This window comes from Apus apus, chromosome 2 (genome assembly GCF_020740795.1).
Source record: "Apus apus isolate bApuApu2 chromosome 2, bApuApu2.pri.cur, whole genome shotgun sequence".
Lineage (NCBI taxonomy): Eukaryota > Metazoa > Chordata > Aves > Apodiformes > Apodidae > Apus > Apus apus.
This window is the reverse complement of record NC_067283.1, coordinates 60,109,272-60,135,087: the sequence shown is the minus strand read 5'-3', so window position 1 is coordinate 60,135,087 and position 25,816 is coordinate 60,109,272. Positions and strand designations below refer to the sequence as shown.

Below are 25,816 nucleotides of genomic sequence, written 5' to 3'. Positions count from 1 at the left end.
CAGATCTCCACTTGGTAGGAACCTTCAAACCTCCATTGTTGTGAGACAAACTCTTGGTTACTGCCCTATTGGGCACATAGCCAGAATTGTAGAGATAAAGGTGACCGTGTCCTTTGCAGAGGGTTTAGACTTACCTTTTTGCAATCCAATATCCCAGATAGTTCACACTATTTCAATGGTAAACTAAAGTCCTAAAGAGCCAGCATTGCTGAAGTCAAGGAAAGGTTGCTGGAAGAACATGCTAGTGTGAAGCATCTTCTTGCACTATTTTAGTAGCTGGTTTGCAAGTCCAGAGATAGCTACAAACCTCAGCTGAGTTGGTGCATACTTTCTGGCAGAGTCAGATCTGTGTGACAGGACTCCAGGACCCCCAGTTGATGCAGGGCTCTGCATGGGACTGCACTCCAGCTAGGACTGAGCAGAGCTGGGGGATTGGGACCCTTTGTGACAAGTACGAACAAGTGTGTGTGTGTGTATTTACATTTATTCTATTTGGGGAACATACTAAAAAAATAGAAGCTTTCTCATTATGCTGTAGCATAGTTAGCAGGCATTTTAAAGTTTCAGACTTAGACTATGGTTGTGAAACTACCTGGTGGTGTAACTTAGAGTGAAAGAAGGCTTGAGAAAAAGAGAAATGAGAGGAAAGTTAAATATAACAAATATAACGCCCTCATTAAAAAAAAAAAAAAAGATGAGCAAAGATGAATTTTGGAAGAAGAGGTGAAAGGGTAAGTGTGGGTGTGAGAGAGAGGAGTTTCTCTAGAACTGAAATGGTACAAATGAGTTGTAAAAGCCCAAGATTTGATGGAAAAGTTTATCTAAAGAACACCTCACTTTACCGCAAAATAATTTAAGTATACAGAAAAATGAGAGGAGATTATAAAATTACAAATGTGCTCATTAAACTAATATATATCTGAGGAGAGAGTATATCTGAGCAGTAAGCTCAAGTCAGAGGAGTTTGTTTGTCTGTGTTGATCTGCAGTGAGATGGCTGGACTGAGTGGGCGTAGGAGGTTTTGATTGCCCAGTTCCACTGGGGCAGAACCCTCAGATAATCCTGGGAGTAATTTCCATGCTCTTTTGCTCTGTTTTCTAAGAACCAAGAAAAGGGCTTCAGTGCTGCCACTGGGTCAAGAGAGCTACTGTAGGGAGCCCAAAATAACATCAGAAGTATGGTAGAAAAGAAGGGGATGGGAAGCACTCTTTGAGTAAGTACAGTCATGTCACTTGAACTCAGTGAGAAGTTCTCAGATCAGTTTTAAGACTTCTCTTGCAGTATAACAGTGCATTCAATAAATACGAGAAAAATCAGAAAATACTATCCATTGGCTCTTCCCCAATTAGAAATTACCCAGACAAAGTACTACAAGAAGGAGGAGAAGTGATCAGCCTTTGACAAGGCAGAGTAGAATTTGTAAAGCTCATTTTCATAGAATCATAGGATGTCTTGGGTTGGAAGGGACCTCCAAAGGTCATCTAGTCCAACCCCCCTACAATAAGCAGGGACATCTCACACAAGATCAGGTTGCTCAGAGCCCCATCAAGCCTGACCTTGATTGTCTCCAGGGATGGGGCCTCCACCACCTCTCTAGGCAACTCGTTCCAGTGACCCACCACCCTCATATTAAAGAACTTTTTCCTAATGTCCAATGTAAATCTAACCTTCTGTAGCTAGAAACCATTACCCCTTGTCCTATTGTTACAGGCTCTTGTAAACAGGTCTTCCCCTGCCTTCTTACAGGCTCCTTTCAGGTATTGGAAGGCCACTGTATGGTTCCCCCCAGACTTTTCTTCAGGCTGAACAACCCCAACTCCCTCAGCCTGTCTTCATAAGAGAGGTGCCTCAGCCCTTTGATCATTTTCATTGCCCTCCTCTGAACACACTTCAATAGGTCCACATCCTTCTTGTGTTGGGGGCTCCAGAGCTGGACACAGTACTCACTCCAGGTGAGGTCTCACCACGGCAGAGTAGAGGGGCAGTTGTATGATTGAGAGATAAAACAGGAAATCCCCTTACGTGGCAACTTTCAAAAGATGGTGTTCAAATTACATTTAGAACATGGTCCAAGTGCCATGAAAAATTTTTCCATCAACTTTGATGGATGTTTAAAACAGGATGTGTTAAATCAGGGGAAAATTAACAGTCACAAGTAAATTAACAAAAGATTCACAACACATTATGGATCAATGTATTAAAGAAACAACTAGAGCCAACTATTTTAATAAAGACAGAGTAGTAGCAAAAAAAAAAAAAAAATCTGAACTAGAAAAAATAGAACATCTGCTGAAGTTTCCAGTGCTATATTTAATCTTAACTTAGGAAAAGCACCTGGACTGAATGGTGTCTTATGAAAAATTTGTAAGTGTTCCCAAACCAAAATTACTCAGATACTTGAAAAAACAATAATCTGTTCAACTAAAAGAGAAAACTCTTCTCTCAACTCTTCCCTGCCACTAAATTTTGTTATGGGGAATATCACCATCCTAAACCAGAGAAGTAACACAATGCAGATGTTTCTGTATCATCCAGTTTTTTGTTGATTGTTAAGGTCTAGTGCCAGAGTCTTGGTCCTGTTGATTGCTGCACACAAGCTGCACCATCTGCTCCAGTGAACTGGCTTGCTGGAAAAGGGCCTTGTATAACAGCACAATTAGCTAAAGCTGCGGTAGAGTTTATTACAAAAAGGAATATTTTGGAGTCAAGCACTCAGCACGAAGTAGAGTATGAAAAGTCACCAAACTTCTGGTAGAGATGCCAGATTTCCTTCAAAGAAATCTACAAATGGACTGACCACTTCTTTGGTTGTTAGGTGGATAATCAGAGGGAAGGGGAATCTGCTTTTGAAACTTGAAGCAAACTTGTGTGGTTTTTTTCATTTTAATAAGGAAGGTGGTAGGAGACAGAACAGCCTATGTCTGATCATGTGAGACGTGACCCTAAAAACGGTCAGCCAGCCTAGACATCAGCCAGCCGTGTACCTGATGTTTCAGTGGCTATATTTATGGTTTTTCTGATTATGAAATCTAGATTTCTGCAGTGACCAATGTAATTTCTCTGCTGTCAGTTAACACCTTATTTCAGGGAGTAGCTGACAGATGCTTGCGATGCCAAATGAGGCTGTATCATGCTTTCTGTTGTGCATGGTCCCCTGAGAAATGAGGGCCAATGCCTCCCTGTGCTTATTTTCTGAAAAATGTAGGTGTTCAGAAAGTTGTCTGAAAGACAAATTTAAATTTCATATGAAAAACTTTCCTTGAAGGGGAAGCACCACTACAGGGGGAAAACCCCACACCCTGACAAACTGAAATGCTTGCAAGAATTCTTCTTCAAGATGTCTGAGTAGGAATACTTCTCATAACATGGAAAAGACACCTAGTTCTTACATTGCTGCTGCAAAATTAGAATCTTAGAGTGAGAGAACTTACCTTTGGTTATTCTTGATAGAGACAACTAGAGTAAGTCAGCACAGATCCATCAAGATACAGTGCAGCTGCACTGATTTCTACCTCTTCAGACCATGACAGTTTATTTAAGAATGAATGTACAAGCAGCAGTGATGATTCTTCTAGCTACATCCTTACTTGAGATCACCCCATTTTAAGTACAAGCAGACGTTTCTGTGTTTCTTTTTATTTTCCTATACAGACTTCTATTTATATCATGTACCTGTATCTCGCATGCCAATGGAAATCAGGAAAGGAAATTAATTTGTGTGAATGGATTTTATAAATGTAATGATTCACCAGTAATGAAATCCTGGTTTGCAGAATGAGAAATAATAGGGCTTTTCCAAAATATCTTAATCCTTGGCTATGATTAGTGGCATAAAATGAACCATTCTTTCCTATATGTCTAAAGTCCAAGTTGTGCTCTGTGTAGTTATGTGATATTCTTTCCAGTCTCATGTCAGTGCTGCTCTTTAGTCTGTCTCCGACCTTCACTATGTTTGGCTTTCGTGAATAAAATCTGAGAATTGTGACAGATTGAACTCCTTCTGTGATCTGATCTAGTCTAGTGAGAAAGGAAAGTTCATTAATCCAACTCCTAAATTCCTTGACCAGTTTACCATGAATGTACTACTCTAAAAGCATATGTAATACAGCACAGCCATAACAATGCTTAAAACAGGATTAGGCAATACCTGTATATTTTCTAACTATTTCTACTCTTGTTGAAATAGAAATTACCTTTCTTTTTCTTGTCAGGGGTGATTTTGGTAAAAAAAAAAATTCTAACTAGTTTAGATTTTATGACTAAAGGCTAGAATATTGTCTAGTCTGTCTAAATTTGTCTGCTTTGTGTAATTCTAGTTGTTACTACCTGAACATGAACCAAAGATTATTCGTGTTTTAAAGGAGCCTCTTTTGGGTATAGGAAGTAGCTTAATGATCATCTTGTTTTAACAAAAATTGGCATCTGAGCTTTGTACTCAGGCAAAGCAAGGATTTTTAGGCCTAGATAAATGGTTTAGAATCTAGAAAAGAAAGACCATGTGCTACTAAAACCCTTTGTATGATTTTCCACTATTCCCTAGAAAGTGGGTAGGGCTCTAGGATCAAACTGTGCCCACATCCGTATGCATTACAGTGAACACACTGAAGTAAACACAGAAATACGGTTGTCCTCTTTGAGAGTTGGGATCAGAACAAAGTCTTCTGACATCAGAGAAGTTGTGTATCCTTCAAAATTCAGGCAACATAAGATACTAGATCAACCTGTCCATTTCACATATCAAGATTAAAACATTTTAAATAATCTTTAGGGAATAATGAGCGAAATAGGGTTTTTACACTGCAGGGACTGATTCTCTCCTGACAAGCCATCAGAATTGTACCTTGAGACTTGTAGACCACCTTTACATACCTCTCTGTTTAAACAGGGACTTGAGGCAAAGTCCACTAAAGTGAATAGGAATTGTTCTGATATCTTCTGTGCTTTTTGGATCATGCTGCTATTTATAATAATGAGAATCTAGCACTTACTGCTCTTTTAAAAAGTCCCATGTTAAAAAATAAAATAAATTTTAAAAAGAAAGCATGAAAATCTAATACTAGGTGAAAATTTAAGGGTCCAAAAGTTTATGCGAACACAAGTTACAGTTCACAAAGTAACTGTAAAAGATTATATTACACTGATATGTATAGATTAGCAGCACAATAATCTGAAATACTGTCTGTATTGTACATGTTAGTGTGATTTACTTGCAGGGTTTTAGGAACTTTCACTTCAGTTGTTTGGGTGTGCTGGTATTTCAAGCAGTGTTTGTGTTGGTTACAAGGCCTAGGTCAAAGGGATCTCAAGAAGCCCTACATTCTTGCACATCAAATAGAGGATATTTTGGGTGAAGGCACCATGCCTGTTTCTTTCCCCTTTTAAGCCAGTAGGAAAGAGAAATTTCTCTCCCTGAATAGTTGTTGTGCAGGTATGTAAGGTCACTGTGTGCCATTTTGGACATCTCTTGAGTTGTTGTACTCTTTCATGTGGTCTGTAATGAGAAAATTACAACACTGCACTATGCATTCTCCATGGAAAGTGGGATAATTTCAACAATTTTCCATTTTCTGTAATGTTTTTCACTGAAGCAGGGGACTTCCTTATGTGTGCAAAGCATTCTCTTGCAGCTCTCCATAGATAGCCATGACAGAGAAAACATGAAAGCTTCTAGGGCAGAACATTCATCCTCACTTATCTGCCCTCGGAGACATAAGCTAATCGAGGCATGATACTCCATACAATAGGACAAGTGCTGTAAAGCTACCTCTGTTATCCCAGTGAACATGGAGACTTACCATTCCCATGACCATTTTACAGCATTTGTTTTCTTCTGACAACAGCATCCACAGCCTACCATGCTATCAACTCCAACAATGAATCTGATGCTGGCTCTGTGTGTTATCAGCTCCCTAATAACTGTCTTTTTTTTTTGGTCTTTTTTTTTTTTTCCCACTCCATTTGTGAGAATTTGTCCCCTGGAGCTCTTCTCTATCAGGCCTCTGCAGCTGCTGTTATTTTAGATACGGCAGGAAGTAGGTACCGGAAAACAGCGAGAGCTTGCAGTGCTCAGAAAAATCTAGAAATTCCTCTGATTTACCCCAGGCTCTGGCTCCAATCAAAGCCAGTTGGGGGAAAGTAAAAAAAAAAAAAAAAAAGAGGCAGCGGGGTGTTGGAGGAAAGGCCCAAGTTGACAACTGTTTCTGGGCTGGTGTCTGGAAGAAGAGTTGTAGCCATCCCCTTCTGCGCTGTGCTGGGGCACATGCTCCTCGTGGCCACGCTGCAAGCTGGGGAGCGATGTTTCACACGGCCGGGGCAGCTGCCAGCACCCTCCCTTGCCAGTGCAGAAAACCCCTCTGGCTTCCCCAGGGCCGTGCATTTCGAAAAGCTCCTCCCTTTTTTACAGTCTCCCCTCTCGTGTTCAGTGTGCGCCCCTGATGCAGATCAGCTTACCCGGCGAGCTCCCAGAAATGCTTTTAGCAGCACTTAGCAAAGGGCACCAGCCAGAGGGACTGGTGGAAAGTCACTAGAGCAAGAAACTTTAATGACTACTACTACCATTAATATTATTACTACTACCGTTCTTATTGTTGTTATAGTTATTATTATAATTTTACAACTTGGATGGGATACTTTTTAACCCACTAGGTAAAGACATTTTTAGCCACTTTGAATACCTTTTAAAATTTTTAACTCTGGAGATTACTTCTGAAAGAAAAGGAAAAAAAGAAAAAAAAAAACACATAAAAGAAAAACAGCTCCAAGTATTTTGATTTGGCAAGTGATTTAGAGGAAGAAGACGTCACCACTCCCATGCACAAAGGCATACACGGAAAAGATACTACCTTTAGGACAGGTTTCAATAAAGAAATCTTCCTCTTTGCCACAGCAGATAAGGAGGAAGATGCCCACCCACAGACATCTCACACCATTTACAATCTAGTTAACATCTGCAGATGTTTTAGGGAAAGAAGTTACACTTTGAGACATTTATTTTTTAATTACAGACTCCAAATGAGATTTGTTAGAGCAGGGAAATGTATCCCATAGCGACTGATGTCAATAGCAAGCAGTCCCTAAAGCCAGCCAGGATTGGGAAAGCCATGCTGTTTGCTGCTCTTGGCACTGCTCCCTGCTTTCACAATGTCAAACTTAGAACCGCCTTTATATGCACTTTCCATTTTTTTTTTCCACAGTAGCTGTTGCCAGCAAGCTGTAAACTACCGTATATCACTCAGATTTAAGAACCTAAACTTTAAAACAAATTAAACTCTTGTTGACATTGTAATAAAAATCAAAATCGATCTGAACAGCTCAGTAAAATTGCAGTTCAATTATTTTATGGATTTAAGATTGTTTTCTAGGATTCCCAGACTCCCAATACAGCAAAGTTATTTCCTCTTGGCAGATGTCTGGAAAAAAAAAATCATTGAATGGATAAAATTATGTGGCAGACACTAGGTTGAAGCCTAAAGGGAGGAAATGGTGTCTCCCCAGCACCTGTAAATATTTGCTCTGTGTCTTGACCAGAAGAGCCTTTCATCTGTAGTTTGAAAAAAAAATATTTCAAGGTATTTATTTTGTGAGTTTTTAAGAAAATAGAATAAATCCCCTGTTCCTAACTCGGTGTTTATGTGGGTTTGAACCATAACTGCAAATGTGGGTCTGACACACCCTTCAGAACCATGTCCAAATGCAGGAAAATGCATGCAGCGCACGAGTGCTTCCGGTCTCTGGCCTCTGCTTATCTTTCATCTCCCTACTTAACAGTTAATATTGGGTATTCTTTTTATATTTCTCTTTCTTTTTTTTTCCCTATTTTGTAAAATGGAAACAGGTTTCTGTCTGATTAATTGCCAGGTTTCCATTCTTTATAGTGTTTCCTCTCAGAACAGTTTGGAATGAAAGTATTTCAGAAATATGTGTAGATGGAAGATACTGGAGATAATAATTTGTTTCATGTAACTGTGTTTTACAGAAGGTATAGTCCATGAGAAAGGCTGTTGCATGGAGTGAACAACAATCATCTTGTGCAGCCTTACACCAAAAGCTTTGCTGCATTTAACTTTTTTCTTTCATCACATCATTGAAGTGTCCTTTACTGTCTCTAAGGCCCCAGCCTGAGAAGTGCTGAGTTCCCAGAGTCTTCAGTGAGAGCTGAGCACACTTGCTGGGTCATGTTCATACCTCCTGTCACAAGGATGTTTCTGAAGATTGAACCAGATGTTGCACATTAGCAAACCCACAGCTAGGTCCCAGGGTCTGCATGTTCTGGCTGAACTCCCTGGGGAGCAGGGAGCTGCCTGTGCCTCCAGGCAATATGTAGTTGTGCAGATTTTCCAAAGCTGCTGTGTTGGCTCTGTATGTTCACCTCCTGATCTGAATTGGCTGACTGGACCTGACAGAATCTCACTTTTTTTCATTGTAGCATTAATAAATTTTTTAAAGCTACTCTTGAATTACTCTTAAAGCTCTTCCACTCATTTTGTTGCCTGGACTACCTCTGAAAGTGCAGGCCAAATTCCTACTGGAGTAGGATGTGCTGCCAGATCACAGCCCAGGCCATGGAACACGCTGTCAATTTTTCAAAACGAGGCAGAAAAAAAGTCTGTCACACATTGCAAGTGGTTGTTTGGAAAGCATAATGCAAACATTTTGAATAAAATTTCAGGTCCTTAAGTGTTCTTGAGAGATGAGTGTCTTACACCTGTATTTCTCAAGTTCCTTTTTCCTAGTTCTCCAGTGCTGCCTTCAGGTTCACCATGCTTCTTTCTTGGGGCAGAGAAATTTCCTGTCTAGTGGACAGCACCGAGTTTCAGCATGGTTCTTGTGTCAAGCATTGAGCTGCAAGGGAGAAGGTTTTTTCCTCCCTGGAAGCTCCCTGGGCTCCCAGAGCCCATCTGTGATTCTTACTGAATATTTGCAGCCATATCTGATGTTTTATCTGTTGACATTGCTCTGTCAGTCCAGCCTAAGGAACCATTCAGCAGTTGAACACAGGATGTGGGAGACAGCAAAAGAGGAAAAGACATTTTGCCATGTTTGCAGTTCTATCACAGTGGAACCATGTACAAATAAGAGTATTCTTCTAGCTGCTCTAATTTGAGACACTTGGTGTAAGTGGTTCTAGCATCTGAGGAGAACTGGAGTCCAGCAATTGTCTGGATGTGGTGGTCTTCACAGCTACATGTTCTGTGCTGGGGAGAGCACCTAATAGCACCCAGCTGGTGGCTTCCCCACCATGGGCCAGCTTGCATTGATATGTCTCCAGTGTGACTCCAGTAAATCAACCTTTGTATCAAACCTTCCCAGCCAAACTGGATGGGAGTTTTGCCATGAAAAGGTCTTTATCTGGTGTAGTTAGTGTGATGCAGAACCAATGGAAGAGTGTCATTAACCACTACCAGAGCTCTTCTCTGAGGAGCCACAATGGAGACAATGTGCATTCCTCTTTGAACTGCAGCATTCTTCAGCAACAGATGCTGCCGTGGTTAAAATAAAATCCTGTGGCATTACATACAGCTCAGATTATGCTGGTGCAAATCATCATGCCACAAGCAAACTTACTGCATGACAATATGCCTGCACAATATTTTTTTGCAGGCTCTTTGCAGCCACTAGTGCAGATTCCCAGAGCCAGCAGTGCTTCTTTGCCTGCTGCTGGAGATGAGCCTAGCCTTTCCCAGCCCAGCCTCCAACAAACTCATAGGTGGATTTCTTTTCCCTTATCAAGCACTTTACACCCAGCCCTCCTCTTCCATCAAGCAGCACATGGCCACTCACTGACTCATCTCATGACCCTCATTTTAACTGCCATTTATCTGGATTTTGTTTTGATCCATTTATTTTACTGTATTTCTTGTCATGGGGGCAATTTTTATTGTCCCTAGCAAAGCAGTGCATGCTTTTGCTTACTCTTTCATCACTGGTACCCACAAAGCTTCCAGCACTACTGACCTCAGGTTTTGGGTGCCTAGTTCTCTGTCATGTGGAAATTTTGTATATAACTTAAAATGTCTGTTTTGTTTCCCTTATGGATGCTCTTAGGAACCTGAACACATAATTTTGGTTAAAACATTTTGGGGTTAGCAAACAAAGCTCAGCTTTCACCACATCCCTGGTGGAACTGTGGCCCAACAGTGGTTGCCCCCCACAGCCACACATAGGCACAGTGTACATGCAGCTTTATCCAAGGGTAGTCTCTGCCTCGGTGCCCTCTTTCCTGGATGATGTGAATAATAGTGTTCATCTTTCCTGCTTAGGACATACTTTGAGATTTTCTGATGAAAAAAGGCTATAAAGAGGTGTTGATTATGGTGATAGTAGGGAAAGTAGGGTCCTTTAAAAAAAATTAAAAGTCCTCCTTGCTCAGAAAAAAGATCAGAGAGATTCTGTCTTTACCTATCTTAGGAGACTTTTAGTGTTGAGACCCAATGTCACTCCTACTGAAATCCATCAGACTTCGAGGCTGGATTGAGTAGAGGAAGACCTGGGTCTGGGTCTCTTGGCTGTTCTCGGCCATGGAAAGAAAAGGGCACTCAGCAAATAACACCTACGTGACCCGAGGTGCTTCTTTCTTTCCTCCATTCATTATTTCTTTGCTTTATTTGATATGCCCAGCTGCACATGAGCTGCTTTTTTACAAACAGCAGTGCAAGGTGGCTCATTTTGGAGGATTCCAGATGATCACTAGGGGCCACACATTACATAAAGTCAATTAAAGAGCATACGTGCACATCCCATTGATTGAATTTAGAACTAACAAAAGCTTCAGTAATGTGCAATTACAAGAAACTTAATGACCCCTTTATATTGAATGCAACTTCTGTGGCATCTAATATGCTTTGATGAATTACTCATTATGTACAATGTAGGAAAAGCTTCTAAAAAGATTAATAATTCTATAATCAATAGAGAAATTCAGTCGTACTTGGCTTTTTTTAAACTCTGAAATCAGTAAGTCATAGAGATAATGGATCAGCTATTGCTCCCCATTTTCCTTCTGTACCCCTAGAAAGATCAGCTTTTTTTCTAAAGCTAATCTGTCACTTTTCCAGCATGTGGAGAAAGCCTTTCTTGCAGATTGTGGAAAGGTCTGAACTGATACAGCATTGACATCAGAGGTCCAAAAGGCTGGTGCTGGCTGCCAGCAGAAATCGCTGGTGCTGGGCAGGATGCATGCACATGGGAGGCTCTTTGGGCAGGAGGCCCCCAAATAGCAGCCTCCAGCATTGGGCTGAGGGCTTTGCAGCATGGTCCAGACCCTCTCCCACCACCTGTAAGCTTCAGGAGCTGCCAGCTGTAGGGGCTATCAGGTAGGCTTTAACCTTGCCCTTCTACCTGTGGGATGCTTTTAGAGGCTCGTGTTTCAAGTGTTGCCCAAGCTGCAGTTGACTGCCGGTTGTGAGGTTCAGCAAACCTTGTGGGATGGGCTCAGAACTATGAGAGTAAAAAGGTAAAAAGGAAGTTTCGTTTCTGTTAAATTCAGGGTTTAATAAATAACTGCGAGAGACATCTGGAGGTTATAAAACAGGCAAGTGTACAAGTGCTTTAAATTTGTTTTGATTTTGAATCCACTCTTGTCATGCTTTGGGGCATGATTCATGAGTTTTGAATGCTGGAGTCTGACAGCACTATTTTACCACTGGGTGCTAAACTGGAAAGTAAAACTGATCATCAGGATCCGCTTGTATTACTGTATTTCTTGTCATGGGGGCAAATTTTTGTTGTCCCTAGCAAAGCAATGCATGCTTTTACTTGTTCCTTCCTGACTGGTACCCACAAAGCTTCCAGCAGTACCAGCCTCAGGTTTTGGGTGACTTAGGTAGCGTTTGCCTAGTTCTTCTGTTGCGTGGAAATTTTGTGTAAAATGTAAAATATGTCTGCTTTGTTTCCCTTACAGATGCTCTTAGGAACGTAGACACATAATTTTGGTTAAAATGTGGTTTATTTACCCATTGCCCAGCCCTACCCTCACATGTGTGTGTATGTGTGTGTCAAATGTGGCTTCCATCATACCAGGACAGATCCTGAAGCCTTTGTGCAGCCCAGACCCCACCCTGCCCAGGCAAGGTTGGCCTCACTGAGGGCTACTGAAAATCCCTGGTGAGTCTCTGATTCTTTGGTATAAAAGCTAAACCAGACTGATCACAGCCATCCTCAGATTTAGAGTGAAAACAAGCTAAAGTTTAGATCTCAGTCTTCTGGGAATCGCTGTGGCTCTGCTGATTCCTGTGCTGATTCCCAGCAGCCAGGAAATTGACCCCTCAGTGTTTGCAGAGCAAGACATGCAGGGTGTTTCTCAGTTTGTATCTGGGAGGGATGAAAAAAATCAAAACCCAGGAGTTTTGGTGTGATAGGATGGGAGTCAGTCTGGGCACCTAGTCAAGAGCCCCAGTTTAATACCTGCCACAGTGCTGTCATCACGCTGCCGTGAGGAACCTTTCCCATTAGCCCTCTACAGCCACAACCGCTGTGGGAGAAATTGCATTTTGTGGATTTGTTGAGTTAAATAAGGCAGAGGGTAGAGCAGGTAGGAAAATGACTCCATGTTAATTGGCTGTCATGCACAATAATACCATCCAGCGTGCCATGCTGGTGTTCATATGGGAGGATCATGTTTTATTAAAACCTGCTACTTGTTGTCACTCACTTGCTCTACTGCCCTATTCACTGTCTACAAAAATAGCATGCCCTGTGGTGGTGTCTTATTATGATTAAACAGATAAAACAAGTTTAAGGTTTAAACACATCCAGGACACCCAGGACAAGATCTGACTTCTTTATGGAACATGAAGTTATATTTTCTGTTGCTTTACTAGACTTGGTTTGTTTGTTTTTTAATTCTTTAAGCTTTGATGTGATCTATAGTTTTGCATTACAGGCTGGCACCTCAGGAATTTGTATGACTATTTTCTGATTATTTTTTTATTATTCACAGGACAATACTTACTAGCTTTGAAAAAAGAATTTTGGTAAGGCAGCCCTATTCTCTTTCCGTGATTTAAGTAATAATTCTCTGTTGTTTGTTGCAGTTTTCATATGTCAGGACTGCTTCTTATTAGCAGTGAGAAATTATGCACCCTGATAAAAACTAGGATTTTACTCATGTGATGGTGTTTAGAGCAGGAGCTTCATTTCATTGATATATATGTGTCTATATTTAGCCATTTTTCTGTTTAAATAAAATCTGTACATGGAGATAAGGGAAAACACTTATCTCTCCTGTATTTCTGCTTCCTCTGCATTCTTTTGTGACTTCGAAGTCCTCTTCAGTGATGCTAATATGTGGCATTTCATCTGAAATGAGGGGCATATGAGAGCACAGGAGCCTGATGGAGCACAGTTTGGCATCACTGGTGGAAAAATCTGAGGGCAGTACTTATAGGCAGCAAAGTGAACATCATATTATGAAGCATTACTCCACATAGCATGGTGTCAGTGTGAAACTCCTAGACTCAGTCCAGAATTATGTTTTCCTGTCCTTGTTCATGTACTGAATAGGGACAGGGTGGTCAGAGCTGTAACCAGTAGAGAGGAAGACATGGTCCCGAATCCATGATGCTCATGAGCAGTGAGCTGTTGCCAACAGTGGCAACTACAGGTACATCTGCACTGTGTAATGAGCTGTGTGGAGAGATCCACATTAGGAAGAAATTCTTTAGTACGAGGGTGGTGAGACACTGGAACAGGTTGCCCAGGGAAGTTGTAGAAGCCCCATCTCTGGAAGTGTTTAAGGGCAGGTTGGATGGGGCCCTGAGCAACCTGGTCTAGTGGGAGGTGTCCCTGCCCATGCAGGGGTCTGGAACTAGATGATCTTTAAGGTCCCTTCCAACCCAAACCATTCTATGGAAATCTATATGGAAATCCCTAACCTGGTTGTCACTGTAGTTGCACCAACGTAAATTTTGACCTGAGCTAGTGAATTCTGCTGCAAGGCAAAAATGATGAGCCAAGCTGAGCCAGTTTTGCTTTCAGCATTGCTACTCTTTTCTGAAGATTGCTCAAATGGGACACATAGCTGTGCATTTTGACCCGTGTCAAACATGGTCCAAATGTAGTATCCAAACATGGCACTGCATTACTTTAGGCAGTTACAACCACCTGAAATATGAAGTATTTTTGTCTGGTCATATCAGAATCTGGGCGTAATTTCACACAGGCTTTTCACACATGGAGCTTGAAAGATGCAGCTGGTACTTACTGTAATTTCCATGATGTGCACCAGTCAGATTGCTTTTGTTCAGTTTTTTCAAGAGTGTATTACAGCATCTGAACATTCTGCTTCAGTTCTGCTCCATGGTAGAGATGATGGTTCCCAGTGATCACAGGTGGATGTGAAAGTAACAAGCAAAGTTTGGTTAGTCAGCTGTGGAAAAAAGTGTGATAGATCACTGAGGGACTAGATGTCTTAAGACTTGCCATGTGGCTCTCCCTATTGATAAGGAAAATGAAAGCCATTGTGGAGGAACTAAGCTGATGTCAAAATGGGTGCAACAGTAAATACAACCCACAGCTCTGCTACTCAGTCTCTGTATAGAAACCTCTCTGGGATGCTGCTGAAGTGGATTGAAGTCAGTAGAAAAGTGGTCATTGACCTCCATAGCCTTCAGTGTGCAGTGTGTGAAACGACAGCAACTTAAGCCAGCCAGAAACTGGAGCCTTAATATAACGCCTAACAAAGTGAACAGAGATGGGATATGTTTTCAAAGTGCCACCATTCTCTCTCAAAGCTGTAGACTCAGCTCTTCACAGTTGTGGGTACAACCATGGCTCTCAACTTCCATTTTTTCAGGCTCTGGGGAACATTTGCCTGGAGGAGTATGAAGTCTTCCAATCCATATTAGCAGTCAGATACAAGGAAAGCAGAAGTGTGCAGAAATGTAAAGTTTTACCAGTTGATGGAATCCATATACAGCCACCAAATGTTAAAAATATTCCATTTCCTATGAAGTTCACATCTATATATGGAACCCACATTTGTTCAGATGTATCTGGTTGTCCTGTTCTGTGCAGGAACCCAAACTGTTGTATTGGTAAGACACTGATTTTGCTAATTAGTAAAACAAGAATTTCCACTGCAAGGGCATTTTAAAGCAAAAGTAAATGCAAGAAGAAAAAACTCCTTATTAAACTAAAATGTGGTAAAACAGCTCACCACATCCTGCTACCGTGGCATCTGCTGTTTAGCAAAGGAAAGGTTCCTCTTTCAGACTCCTTGACAGGTAGGGAGGTCACGTGTTCTCTACGTTTCTCAGCATTATTACATTTTTGTTTTCTGTCAGTGGAAAAGCTGAACATCACAATGGAAAATGCCAGTTGAGGGAAGGCATTGTGGGGAACTGTAGGTGTTAGCTATAAAAGCGACAGTGGCCCCCCTCCCCGAAGCCAGCAGAAAAACAGTGAACAAATCTGATGACAAAGGAGCTGTAAATCATTGAACTCAGCTGTTTGATCTGATAGGGATCAACCTGTTGCTTTAAGGGAAGTGTTGTACTAATCTAGGCATTGAAAATTAAACATCTTGTATGCTACTGTAGTTCTGCTGCTAAGGCCTTCATCAAGCCAGTGAATTCTTTGGGTCTTGTCTGTCCTGTCTATAAAACAGGTCTTTTTTTGAATACTCAGGTTAATTTGCTTTAAAAATTAGTGTAAACTCTTTGCAGCCTTTCTTTGAACAATGTTGTGGTCATTCAAAACACAACTGCTCCTGGAATGGTACTACAGATGTGAATGGAAGCGTATCCAAGCAGCAGCAGAATCAAAGACCAGCATTTGCTTTAGGAATGAAACTCAAACCCAGGCCAAAATACTTCTTGCACTGAATACCTCTGTTCTGTGGAGCACACACAATTCTCTTGCAGTAACAAGTTTGTAAGCCAAAACTTGTGCATTCAAGACAGTAACCGGCTGACTCTCCTCAATTATATAATAAAAAAATTTCTTAGAAAGTGGGAACTGGAAGAAAAACACCAATTATTTTCTCTGCATGAGCAGTATATCTTACCTCTCTGGGGAGTTTTGCAGTGGTCCTGCAGGACCAAGTGGAGCCCTGTGGATGCCAAGGGGAAGAAGTGTGATGAATGATAAAGGAGATGCTGGACAGGGAACAGTCAGCTAATTCACACAACACATTAATTAAATTATCAAGAAACAAATTTAAAATTAAAAAAAAAAAAAAACCAAACCTTTTTCAGCCAGCAAATCCTGAAACTGTGGAACGTGTTGCTGCAGGAAGCCATGAAGGCCAAAAGAGGTTCAGAAGGTTGTTAGAAAATTTTCTAGAGAAACAAGGATGCCTGGTTCCTGTTCTCTTTCCCAAGGAATTGACTACTGGCCATTGTGGTAGATGCTAAACTGGTATGGACAGACATACAGGACACTTCAGCAAAGCCATACTTCAGTAACAGAATTTTTGTTTTGCTATTGGGAAGGACAATCTTGGGTCAACTACAACAAGAATATTTGATGTTTTCATGCCAAAAGAAAAAAAATATCAATTTTGACTCACACTAAATGCTTTAGCAGGGGAAAGCAGGGGCTGGCAGGCTGGAGGATGTAGCTTCTCAAAGTTTTACTGAATAAATCAAGCAGGAGTATTTCAGTGTGTGCTATAGCGTTAGTCTGAGATTCAAATCTGAGTGCTAATTCTGACTGAGATGGGGAGCTTCTCAGCTTTTCCACCTCTCTGTGAAATACATTTAAAGAAGCACTGTGAAGATACTTAATGTTTCTAAGTACTACCTGTACAAAGACTGAGGATTGCCCTGAGTAGTATCTTAATTTTGTTTTGTTAACAGAAACTTTGAGGGAAAATCAGCAAAACTGTGACACTATCTGGCCCATATGAGGATTTCTTTTAATTGTCATGCTCAATACCAACCAAGGTAACACTCTGTGTTTTGCTGTACACTGAATGCTGCTTTGAGACGTTTATCAAAGAAACTATATTTTCAAACACATCGTGGAAAAACCATCCCCCAGAAGTGTACTGTTTGAATTCAAGGCAGAGGCTTGGTCCTAAGAGCTGTCGGGAGTCCTGCGGCATGTAAATGGGGTAGCACTTTTTGCTGCCTTCAGATGCATGCAGAGCAGCCTTTGTGACAGAGCTGGGCTTACTGCTTGAATTTGTTGTTGCTGTTTGGTAATACTGAGGTGAACTCCACAGCACTCTCGAGAGAAAGTACTGCTTTGTCTTCCCATCTCATTTTCATACTGCTCTTAGGTTGCTGCCGTAAATAGGTAGTCACAAATAAAACTGGTATTTCCTTTCTGAAGTATGGTGTGAGTACCCATTGGTAGAAGAGGTTTTGGTGGCCAGGACCTGTGACACAAATCCTGACTGATTCATGTGCTGCAATTACTAAGTGGGCAATAGGTCTGCAGAAAAACAAACAGAAAACCAAAACAAAAATTAAAACAAAACAAGTGCATCACCCCAACTAATTGCTTCAGAAAGTTGGTTTTAGACAGGCTTGGTCTTTTCCAGTAAACATGTGAATTTTCCTGGATGACTCTGAACTATAGCCCACAAGGAAAAGAAAACACAGGCTTTTCTGTGGTGCTTCCATGACGTGAGCATGTGTTTCCCACTCCCAGCAATGTTAGGGAAGCTCAGAAGCAGTGATAGCCCTACTGATGGCATTTTGTGTATCTTCATGTAAATCTCTTGGTGGCAGTCACTGCAGGGAGGTAGGGTGGAAATAAAAGGGATGTTGTATAGTCCACTGTAGATGGCCTTTGCCAGGTTCAGTCATTTCCTGTCCATCTGCCAAAAATCACAGGCTGATTAATGGACATAATTGGAGTGTGGGAAACCGTATTGCTTGATGATCAGCAAGGGAGGGAGAAAAGCGTGAAAGAAGACTCCTGAATAAAGAAAACAACACTTCTGTCAGTGGAGATGCAGTCTGACTGTCTGATGCTGAGATAGCAGTAGACCTTGTTTATCTTTTCCCTGACTCCTATCAAGAGTTTTAACGTGCTCATCCCTCCCATATATCAGTGCAGATAGGAGCGAAGACCAGTCCAGTCCAGTGTGTTGGTCACCACCAAAGGAGGGTATAGATTTATGTGTGTTAGCAGCTCCAGGAAAGCAGCAAACACACAACAGTTTCTTCTTTATTGTTTGTTTTGTTTTGTTTTCCTGGTGTCATCCCTCAGTGGAAAAAAATCAGCACATGAAGTCGTAGTCTGTATCTAAGCATCGCAGCTGTACATACCCAGGTTCAGTGTCTGGCAACTTTCTGCCAACAACACCTACCATGGATAACATACTTTCCAAACAGCTCTTTTTATGGAAAAGGTAGATTATTCTAAGATTTCCTGTGGTTCTCTTTGCTTGACCTTTCCAAGCCAATTCTAGAGCAAATTAAGTGTTTTTATCTGTAACTGATTTGAAATGTTAAATATGTTTGATGCAATCAATCATCCAGGATGCTGCTGTTCTTGTGATGTCTGGTTTTACACAGTATTTAGCATGTTGATAACCTTGGTTAATTGTGTTGTTTTGGACTGTGATCAGCCTGTACTAGCTATTTCATGATGTTACGTTTACTGTTCACTGAAGCTGTCAAGGAACCGATGCAAGTCTGGGGGGCCTGTGTACTGAAGAGACCTGCAGCAGTGGGATGCTAATTGATTCCTTTTCTCTTGTCTTCTTTCTTTGCAGTAAATGAAATTATAAGGAATGACCTTTCCAGTACCAGTGTCCATTCATAGCTTTCAATACTGGCCTAGTATGAAATCCACACACACTTCTGGCTTAGCTGGTGTGTCATCTTGAATAGAGAGATACCAAATAAACTGAAGACATTGCCTGGTACCACTCTGATCTTCCACCTTACTGAATGTCAGGAACCGAAAATTTACCTCTTGCTTACAAAGAAGTAGCTTCTCAACTTCAACCGATAAAACAACGTCTTTAAAGAAAATCATCTCAAAAGGAAGAGGAGGGAGTACGCTCTGAGACGGCACATTTCATGGGACAATACTAGGAAACTCAGCAAAATTTGACTGCTTCTTCCCAGTGCTGATCTTTTTGGCAAGGCACCGCTGGAGTGCAGCCCTGGAAGTGCCTTATTTTACCAAGTTGTGGCATCAGGGCATTTTTAATAAGCTTTGAATTTGCTACCATTAAAATTGTTGGTAGGTGCAGAATCTCTAGAGCTTGCATTCTGCAGAGTGATACTAGAAAAAAGCATAGGACTCTGCAGCAAAGTAGGGAGAGCAAGCCCTACTCCAGTAAGATGCATTTATGAATTTATTCAGCTTTTCCTCTGCTGTAATGTACAGCCTATTGCCTTATTCTCAGTGCATTTCAAAAGCCTCCTGATTAGTTGTCATCTCAGTTTTCTTTTGTGTATTGTCTTTATTATGTGCTAATGAATCATAGGGTTGTTAGTAGTAGCATGTTAAGATTTTCATTTTAATCTGGCTTCAGTCATAGCACAAGTGAGTTAAATAGCACAAAATAAAAAAGGTTGATGGACAAAAAATTGAAATCTATCTATTACATGATAGATGAATGTGTATCCATGTACATACATACTAGTATATATGCATATATTTATATATGACAAAAAATACAGATGATTGCCTATTGAGGGCACTGAATTTAGCAATAATTTCAATTTCTGAGAATGCATTTCAGATCCACAACAAATATTTCAGCTACTTCTTTTGAGGATTTGTTGCACCTAAGGCAGGTATGCATTTTCTTTCCTCATGCAGTTAAGCAGGCACTTTAGATAGGCAAGAAAGATGCATACATGTTATTTACCAAATGACAAAATACGAGTTACAGTAACTGTAAATACCATTATGGAAGAGTGTAAAATATTTGTTCAGTTATATTGTTATTATTCCGCAGAAGCCTTATAACTCTTTGCTACATGTATGAAAAAGAGTATTACCAAAAACCACAAAGGTTTAATATGCAGCGCTGTATAGTGTGTTTTCATATTAGCTTATGTTTCTGGAGCTACTGGTAGGCATGTAGTGTAGTCTTTAACATTGTATTTTTTACAATCAACTGCTTATAGAACTAGAAACAACCTATAACTTCATATAACCAAAAAAAAAAAAAACCCTAAAAACAAAACTAAAATAAAATAGCATGACTTAAATAAAAACGTTTTAATATTAATACTGTGCCTTAGGAATCTGTGCCCCCTTCTGGAAATACACCTGAACTACACCTCCGTGCTGGGGTGGCTCAACCCTAATGCAATGAAAATTGAACAGGTTTCACAAGAGGGTGAAATCCTCCTAAGCGTTTAACAACATTATTCTGTGTAATTATGTCTTACTTTATTTAGGAAAAAAACGAAAGCCATATTTGTCACATTTGCACATTACTGTGAAGACATGAGAATATAATATGGCTATATGTACATAATATGCTGTTATTGGTCATTATAATAGTCTGTTATTCCTCATGTTTAATCCCAGTTATTTACCCTGTATTTAGCGTTATAGACATTGCATGAAACATTTCTTATAGACTGCCATATGAAAAGTTAAAAAGCTTGGCAGATGTCAGCTTGACCTGTAGCTAGAATATAGATCAAATAAAGCATCATGTTTTGGCTGGAAGCCAGTCTTAGAGTGGTTCATTTTATATTCTTGACAACTCTTCCTTTCTTATATAAAATAAGCATTTTTACATTATATGCATATATAAAAATATATATCTCCATGTCTTCTCTTTTAAGCTGTTTGCATCCTCCTGCATTCTGCTAGTATAACCATCTTACTATGGAAGTGATGTCTCTTGTCAACAGACTCTTCTTTACTCCCCCTCCCCTGCATTTAAAGAAATTGCTGCTAAGTAGAGAAGTTTATATAATTCTCAGATTTTATTCTCTCAGTATTTCAGAACTGTCAACAAAGTGTGTGCGTGAGCAATCTCAGGTTATGCAAAAGCATTTCTTTATTCATATATATATACATGTCCTGGGCAAGGCTATACAGATACATACACCCAGACACACACACCCTCCACATGTCCACATTTCAGCAGTAATTTTAGCAAGGTTTTCAGCCCTCTGATTTGGATATGTTGCACCTTTTTAATCCTTAATTTTATTTTCTCTTTAAGCTATTTCGGAAAACAACAACAACAACCTGTGACTTTTTGGCCTGAATAATGGAAGGTTATGCATCTCTTGTATATGTATTCTTAAAATAAAAGGAAAGCAGAAGTATTTCCCATATGAGGCTGCTATCTTGTTTTTGTGTTATGGTTGTTGCTGTCAGTTTACAAAAATTGTTTTCATCAACCCTTTTTGAAAACCAAGCAAAACCAAAATGCCACGACACTCTAAACTTAGAGCATAGTCCTTGCAGGCTATGTTCAAAAAGACTTTTGTCAAGGATGCTTCTATCAATTAAAAATAGTCCTCCATATGAATTTTAAGTGGTGAAACAAACTACTTTATTAATCTTGCAACAAAGTACTTGCACCTGTATATATTGCTTGGGCAGCAGTTTCTTTTGCTCTTCCTAAACTACTTCTGACATGCATGGGTTGCTACGGGTAGGCTTTGGATTCGTGGTCTTGTGTGTGGTAGATACAAGAGACATTTTTGTGCCTTTCATAGCCCCACAAGGGGAGGGCTGCCCAAAGCCTGGCAGAAGGTGATGGCTTGCCATGAGCTGCCTGTATGTGATGCATTTGTATGGTGGATCTGATCTATTTGGTGGGTTCTACTCCCTGAATCCCCCTGCTGCTCTACCTCGAAGGAGGAGAGGCAGCAGGAGGGTGTCAGCTTAATCAAAGCAGGGCTGAACACAGGCTTGGGTCTCATCAGGTGGTGCATTTGTACGTACCAACATGTGACACCTGATGGGCCAAATCATACAGAAAAGCTGGGAAAAACTTGAGCTTCTTCAATTTTCTAGACCAAAGGCAAGTTATGAAGAATACAAGCACAACAACATGCCTACCACAGCATCCTGATTTACGTAAGCACATTTTAAAAATTGATCAAGAAGAAGGAGACACAAATATGTATTTCAGCCTTTGTTGAATGAAGACCCTTCTCTGCCTTGGGTTTCTTTTCCTGTGAGCAGAGGATGACACATCTTGCCCAGTGTCACAGCTGGCTTCTCTGGCACTGCTACCAAATCTCTTGCAGTTTAAGGAGAGGCAGATCCTCCAAGCCCATGAAAACCCAGATAGGGCCCTGCTCTGTAGTGATCAGGCAAAATGCTCTGCTTCCATGTCTGGAGAGTGGAAATAGTGATATTTACTCCTTGTGTGCACAGCATGAGCCATATTGTTGGTGAGGTTCCTGGAAAAAGGAAAAAACTGAAAACTTGGTCACAAATTCCCTCTGTCTCCATGAGACTGTGGCATAAGTTTGTACCAAAGCAAAATGTCTGATAAGAAACTGAATTAATCCAAGCAACATCATTATGCTACCTAGCTTCCTCCAAGCTTCCTTTTCCTCTTATTTCCACACATCCCCTCCTCAAAGCACAGCAGACCCAAGGACAGCTATATTAACCACATCTTGACCAGATCTCTTTAGGCAAACTTTGTAAAACTCTATCAGACTCCTTTATCAGACTCCTAACTGACTCCTTTCATTCATAACCAAAGCAAGAAGGTGAATGACTTGCTGGAGTCATACCTTTGAGATTTTTCCTTTCCAGATGAAAATAACACATTTCAAGGTGTTAAATTTCTTGGACAGAGCTACACTGCTTTGAAGCTGAGCTTTCCTTCACCAAATGTGTAATTTTCATCACTGTAAATCTATTGAATTTATCTCAGTAAAAATAAAACAAAATCCCTCTCATCAAGTCTATTACAGAGGAGTGTTAAGGTCAATGGCATAAGATCTTCTTGGTTCCTGTAGCTCTTTATTAAACAAATGGTCTAATTTTATGTCATAAACAGTGATTGGACTGTTCATCAAACCAAAGGGAGTCCCATCTTCTCCATGTTTGCACATACTTGCCTAATATGGAGGGCAAGTGCTTGCCTGTTTTAATTTGCCCATATTGTTTCCTCTTTCTCAGCAAGTTTATGTTTTTCTTCTTTGAGCCTCTTTAAAAAAAAATAATAACAATGTTCCACTTCTTTTCAGGTAGACAAATAATTTGTTCAAAGCAGATTAGTTACAGATTCTCGTACTGTTGGCTTTAATTACAAGCCATTCTTGATTCCAAAACCAGCTTTTTTTTTACCAATCTGAATGGCTGTGTTTTCAGGATTTAAGGCAACTGTTAGTATACCTGGCACTGGCTGTTGCCCATGGACACATTAGCTTTTGTCATTTAAACTGAAAAGTTTCTGACTGTAGTGCTTCCTTAGCTACTGACAGGGACAGGCAAGCCATAAGCCACTCTTTGCAGATGTGGCATATTCATTTTCATTTTAGGAAATCCCTTTTTTTTCATCAGCTCAGGGAGAGAATTTCCAAAAATACCGACAGCATCAGTTTCCAGCACCTCTTCTCAATTAGTTTCACACCCACAGCTCCTGTACCCTGCCTGTTTCCAGCACCTCTGACCAAGGGCTTCTGGGTCAAAAATAACATTGAGCAAACACTGGCAGTAGGTATCAGTGTCAGAGCTGTCCTAGCCCAGGGCTTACACTCAGCCTGATGGCCAGTTCACTGACTTGACTTCACTCATCCATAGCTGCTTCAGTGGGAGCAGTTGCCCAGTCAGGCAGCCATGCACTGTACCCGTCTGTTTTAGGCATCTCCCTCAGCCATCACTCCCCCTGTCTGGATGGGGGGGTGTCCTGTACATGCTGCTGAGGCCACCCACATGCCCATGATGCTCAAGGTGTTTGTAAGCAAACCCTTGGCACCCAAATTGAGTGTGGGTTTGCCTCTGTTGACATCACTCTCTTTGCTTCATCAGTTTTGGTCAGCTCCAGGACCATCCCTCACCCTCAGACTGGTTGGGATGGGGGCACAGAGACTCAGCAACTGGGAGGCTGGTTGTCTGCCACACCAAGAGGTCCCAGAAGAACAGACTCTGCATTTTCAGATGCATTTTTAGGACTTGCATTCATGACATTTGCAAACCCTGTTCTGGGGTACGAAATCTCCAAGAACACCTGTGGTGAGGGGTCCTGAAATTCAATGCAGTGTTGTTCCCATCCAGCCGGAGACATTCCAGTGACACCAGTTTCATGGTACTGGGGGAGAGCAGAGACCTCTGGGCCTCACTGGGAAATATTTCAGCACTTGGCAGGAATTTTTTAACTGCAAGTTTTGGGGGTTTTCTGGTCTTACTTATTTTGGTTTTAAATAGGAAAAATTACATTTCCTCCAAGATGAAATCTTTGCTCTACTTACTTTATTGTTTTTATAATTTTCTGCTTAGAGAACACAAACCACGTATTTTTCTGGGTCAGGTTGATCCAAACTTTACCTTCTTTCCCCCTCACCCTCCAAATCTCTGGGGTGGGCTGCTTTCCCAGAGGATGGCTCCCTCCTCCACCCAAGCAGAGCTGCTGCCTCTGGCCAATTTCTGGAATGGTTTCTTTGCAGGAAGCTCCTCATGGTTCTTTCCTGCTTTCCTGGGCCCCTTCCAGGGCTCCTGCCTGGGCCAAGCTGATCCAGCCCACTGCTCCAATCTCCTCTTTCTTTTTTTTCTTTTCTTTTCTTTTCTTTTTTTTTTTTTTAGCCATAAACTTCTTGTCTGTTCTATCCTATAAACCAGACTGGCCCTAGTCAGATGATGACACTAAATCGAGCACACACCTTTTGGCATATTGAATAAGTTACTCCCGGGTTTTTCACCCGCCCAATCACAGGCAGCCACTCCTCTGTTTTTTAACTCCATCTGCCCCACTGGCACACCAAGATGGGTCCCATCCAGAGGCAAGCACAAGGCTGAGATGCCAGCTGCAGGGGGGCTGAGCCTCTTGCTCTGACCCACAGGAACTGTCCCAGCCCTTTGCAAGGCTCCACCCCCCACCATGCCTTCTGACAAGCCCTTGTCAGCTCTGTGGCGGTAATGGCATTGCAAAAAAACAAAAGTGTGTTGGGGGTGAAGAGCAGGAGAGGCAGAAGGAGGAGAAGCAGCACATGGCAGTAACCTGGCTGCTGGCAAGGCAGCAGGAGCTATGGGCCTTTCCTTCTTGGCCGGGCAGGGAGGGGAGACCCGCAACAGCACGCCTATGGAACCCTGGCCGTGCAGCCCTACCTGTGGGAGAGTGTGGGCCTGGCTGGATGTGGGCTGAGAGCAGCCCCACTTCAGTGCACCTGTGGAAACCCTGTACCAGTGTACTGGGATGTGCCCTGGGGAGACTGCCCATCGCCCTCCTTCTGGCAGGTGCCAGTCAGACTCATTAAAGAAAATTTCTGGTGGTTTCTCCATCCAGCAGCATGGGAGGGACAGGGGTGACAGGGCTCCAGGGCCAACGCTGCACAAGCGTGTGGGAGGGAGTGAACTCTGCCTGACTCCTGAGATGAGTCTGCACTGGTGGGTGTATGGAAATTTGTCTTCTTCTCTCTAATTTTCCAAATGAACAGTGTGGTCTGGGCAGAGAAGCCATGGGGGAGAAACTCAGCACCATTTCCCCTTCCCTCTTTGTCTTCAGGAGCAAAAGCACCCTTTCAAGCAAGGAAGTGCCCCTGGGCAGCAAGAGGCACTGGGTGTTTTCGGGCTTCTCTGGTGCAGCTGCTCACATGACTCCGGCTGACCTCAGCCATACGAATAACCACCCAAGCACCCTACATAAAGACACAGAATGGTGTAGGAGTTTCTGGTTCCGTTTTCCCTGCACTGCACGTGTCCATCGACGCTTTAGAAAGTCGATTTCAAGGGCGGTGAACAAGACCTGAAAGCT

General features: G+C 41.5%; 1 protein-coding gene across 5 annotated transcripts in view; it reads left to right on the top strand.

Moving 5' to 3' along the window:
- Positions 1 to 20,592, top strand: part of NFATC1 (nuclear factor of activated T cells 1) — a 115,885-nt gene extending 95,293 nt beyond the window's left edge. For 4 of the 5 annotated variants that reach the window (XM_051611133.1, XM_051611131.1, XM_051611132.1 and 1 more), the window contains one exon: positions 18,668 to 20,592. In XM_051611133.1, coding sequence (XP_051467093.1) covers positions 18,668 to 18,717 — 50 coding nt within the window. In that variant the 3' untranslated portion in view covers positions 18,718 to 20,592. The remainder of the gene's footprint in view (positions 1 to 18,667) is intronic. The other variant, XM_051611135.1, reaches the window with a different exon arrangement.
- Positions 20,593 to 25,816: the final 5,224 nt, after the last annotated feature.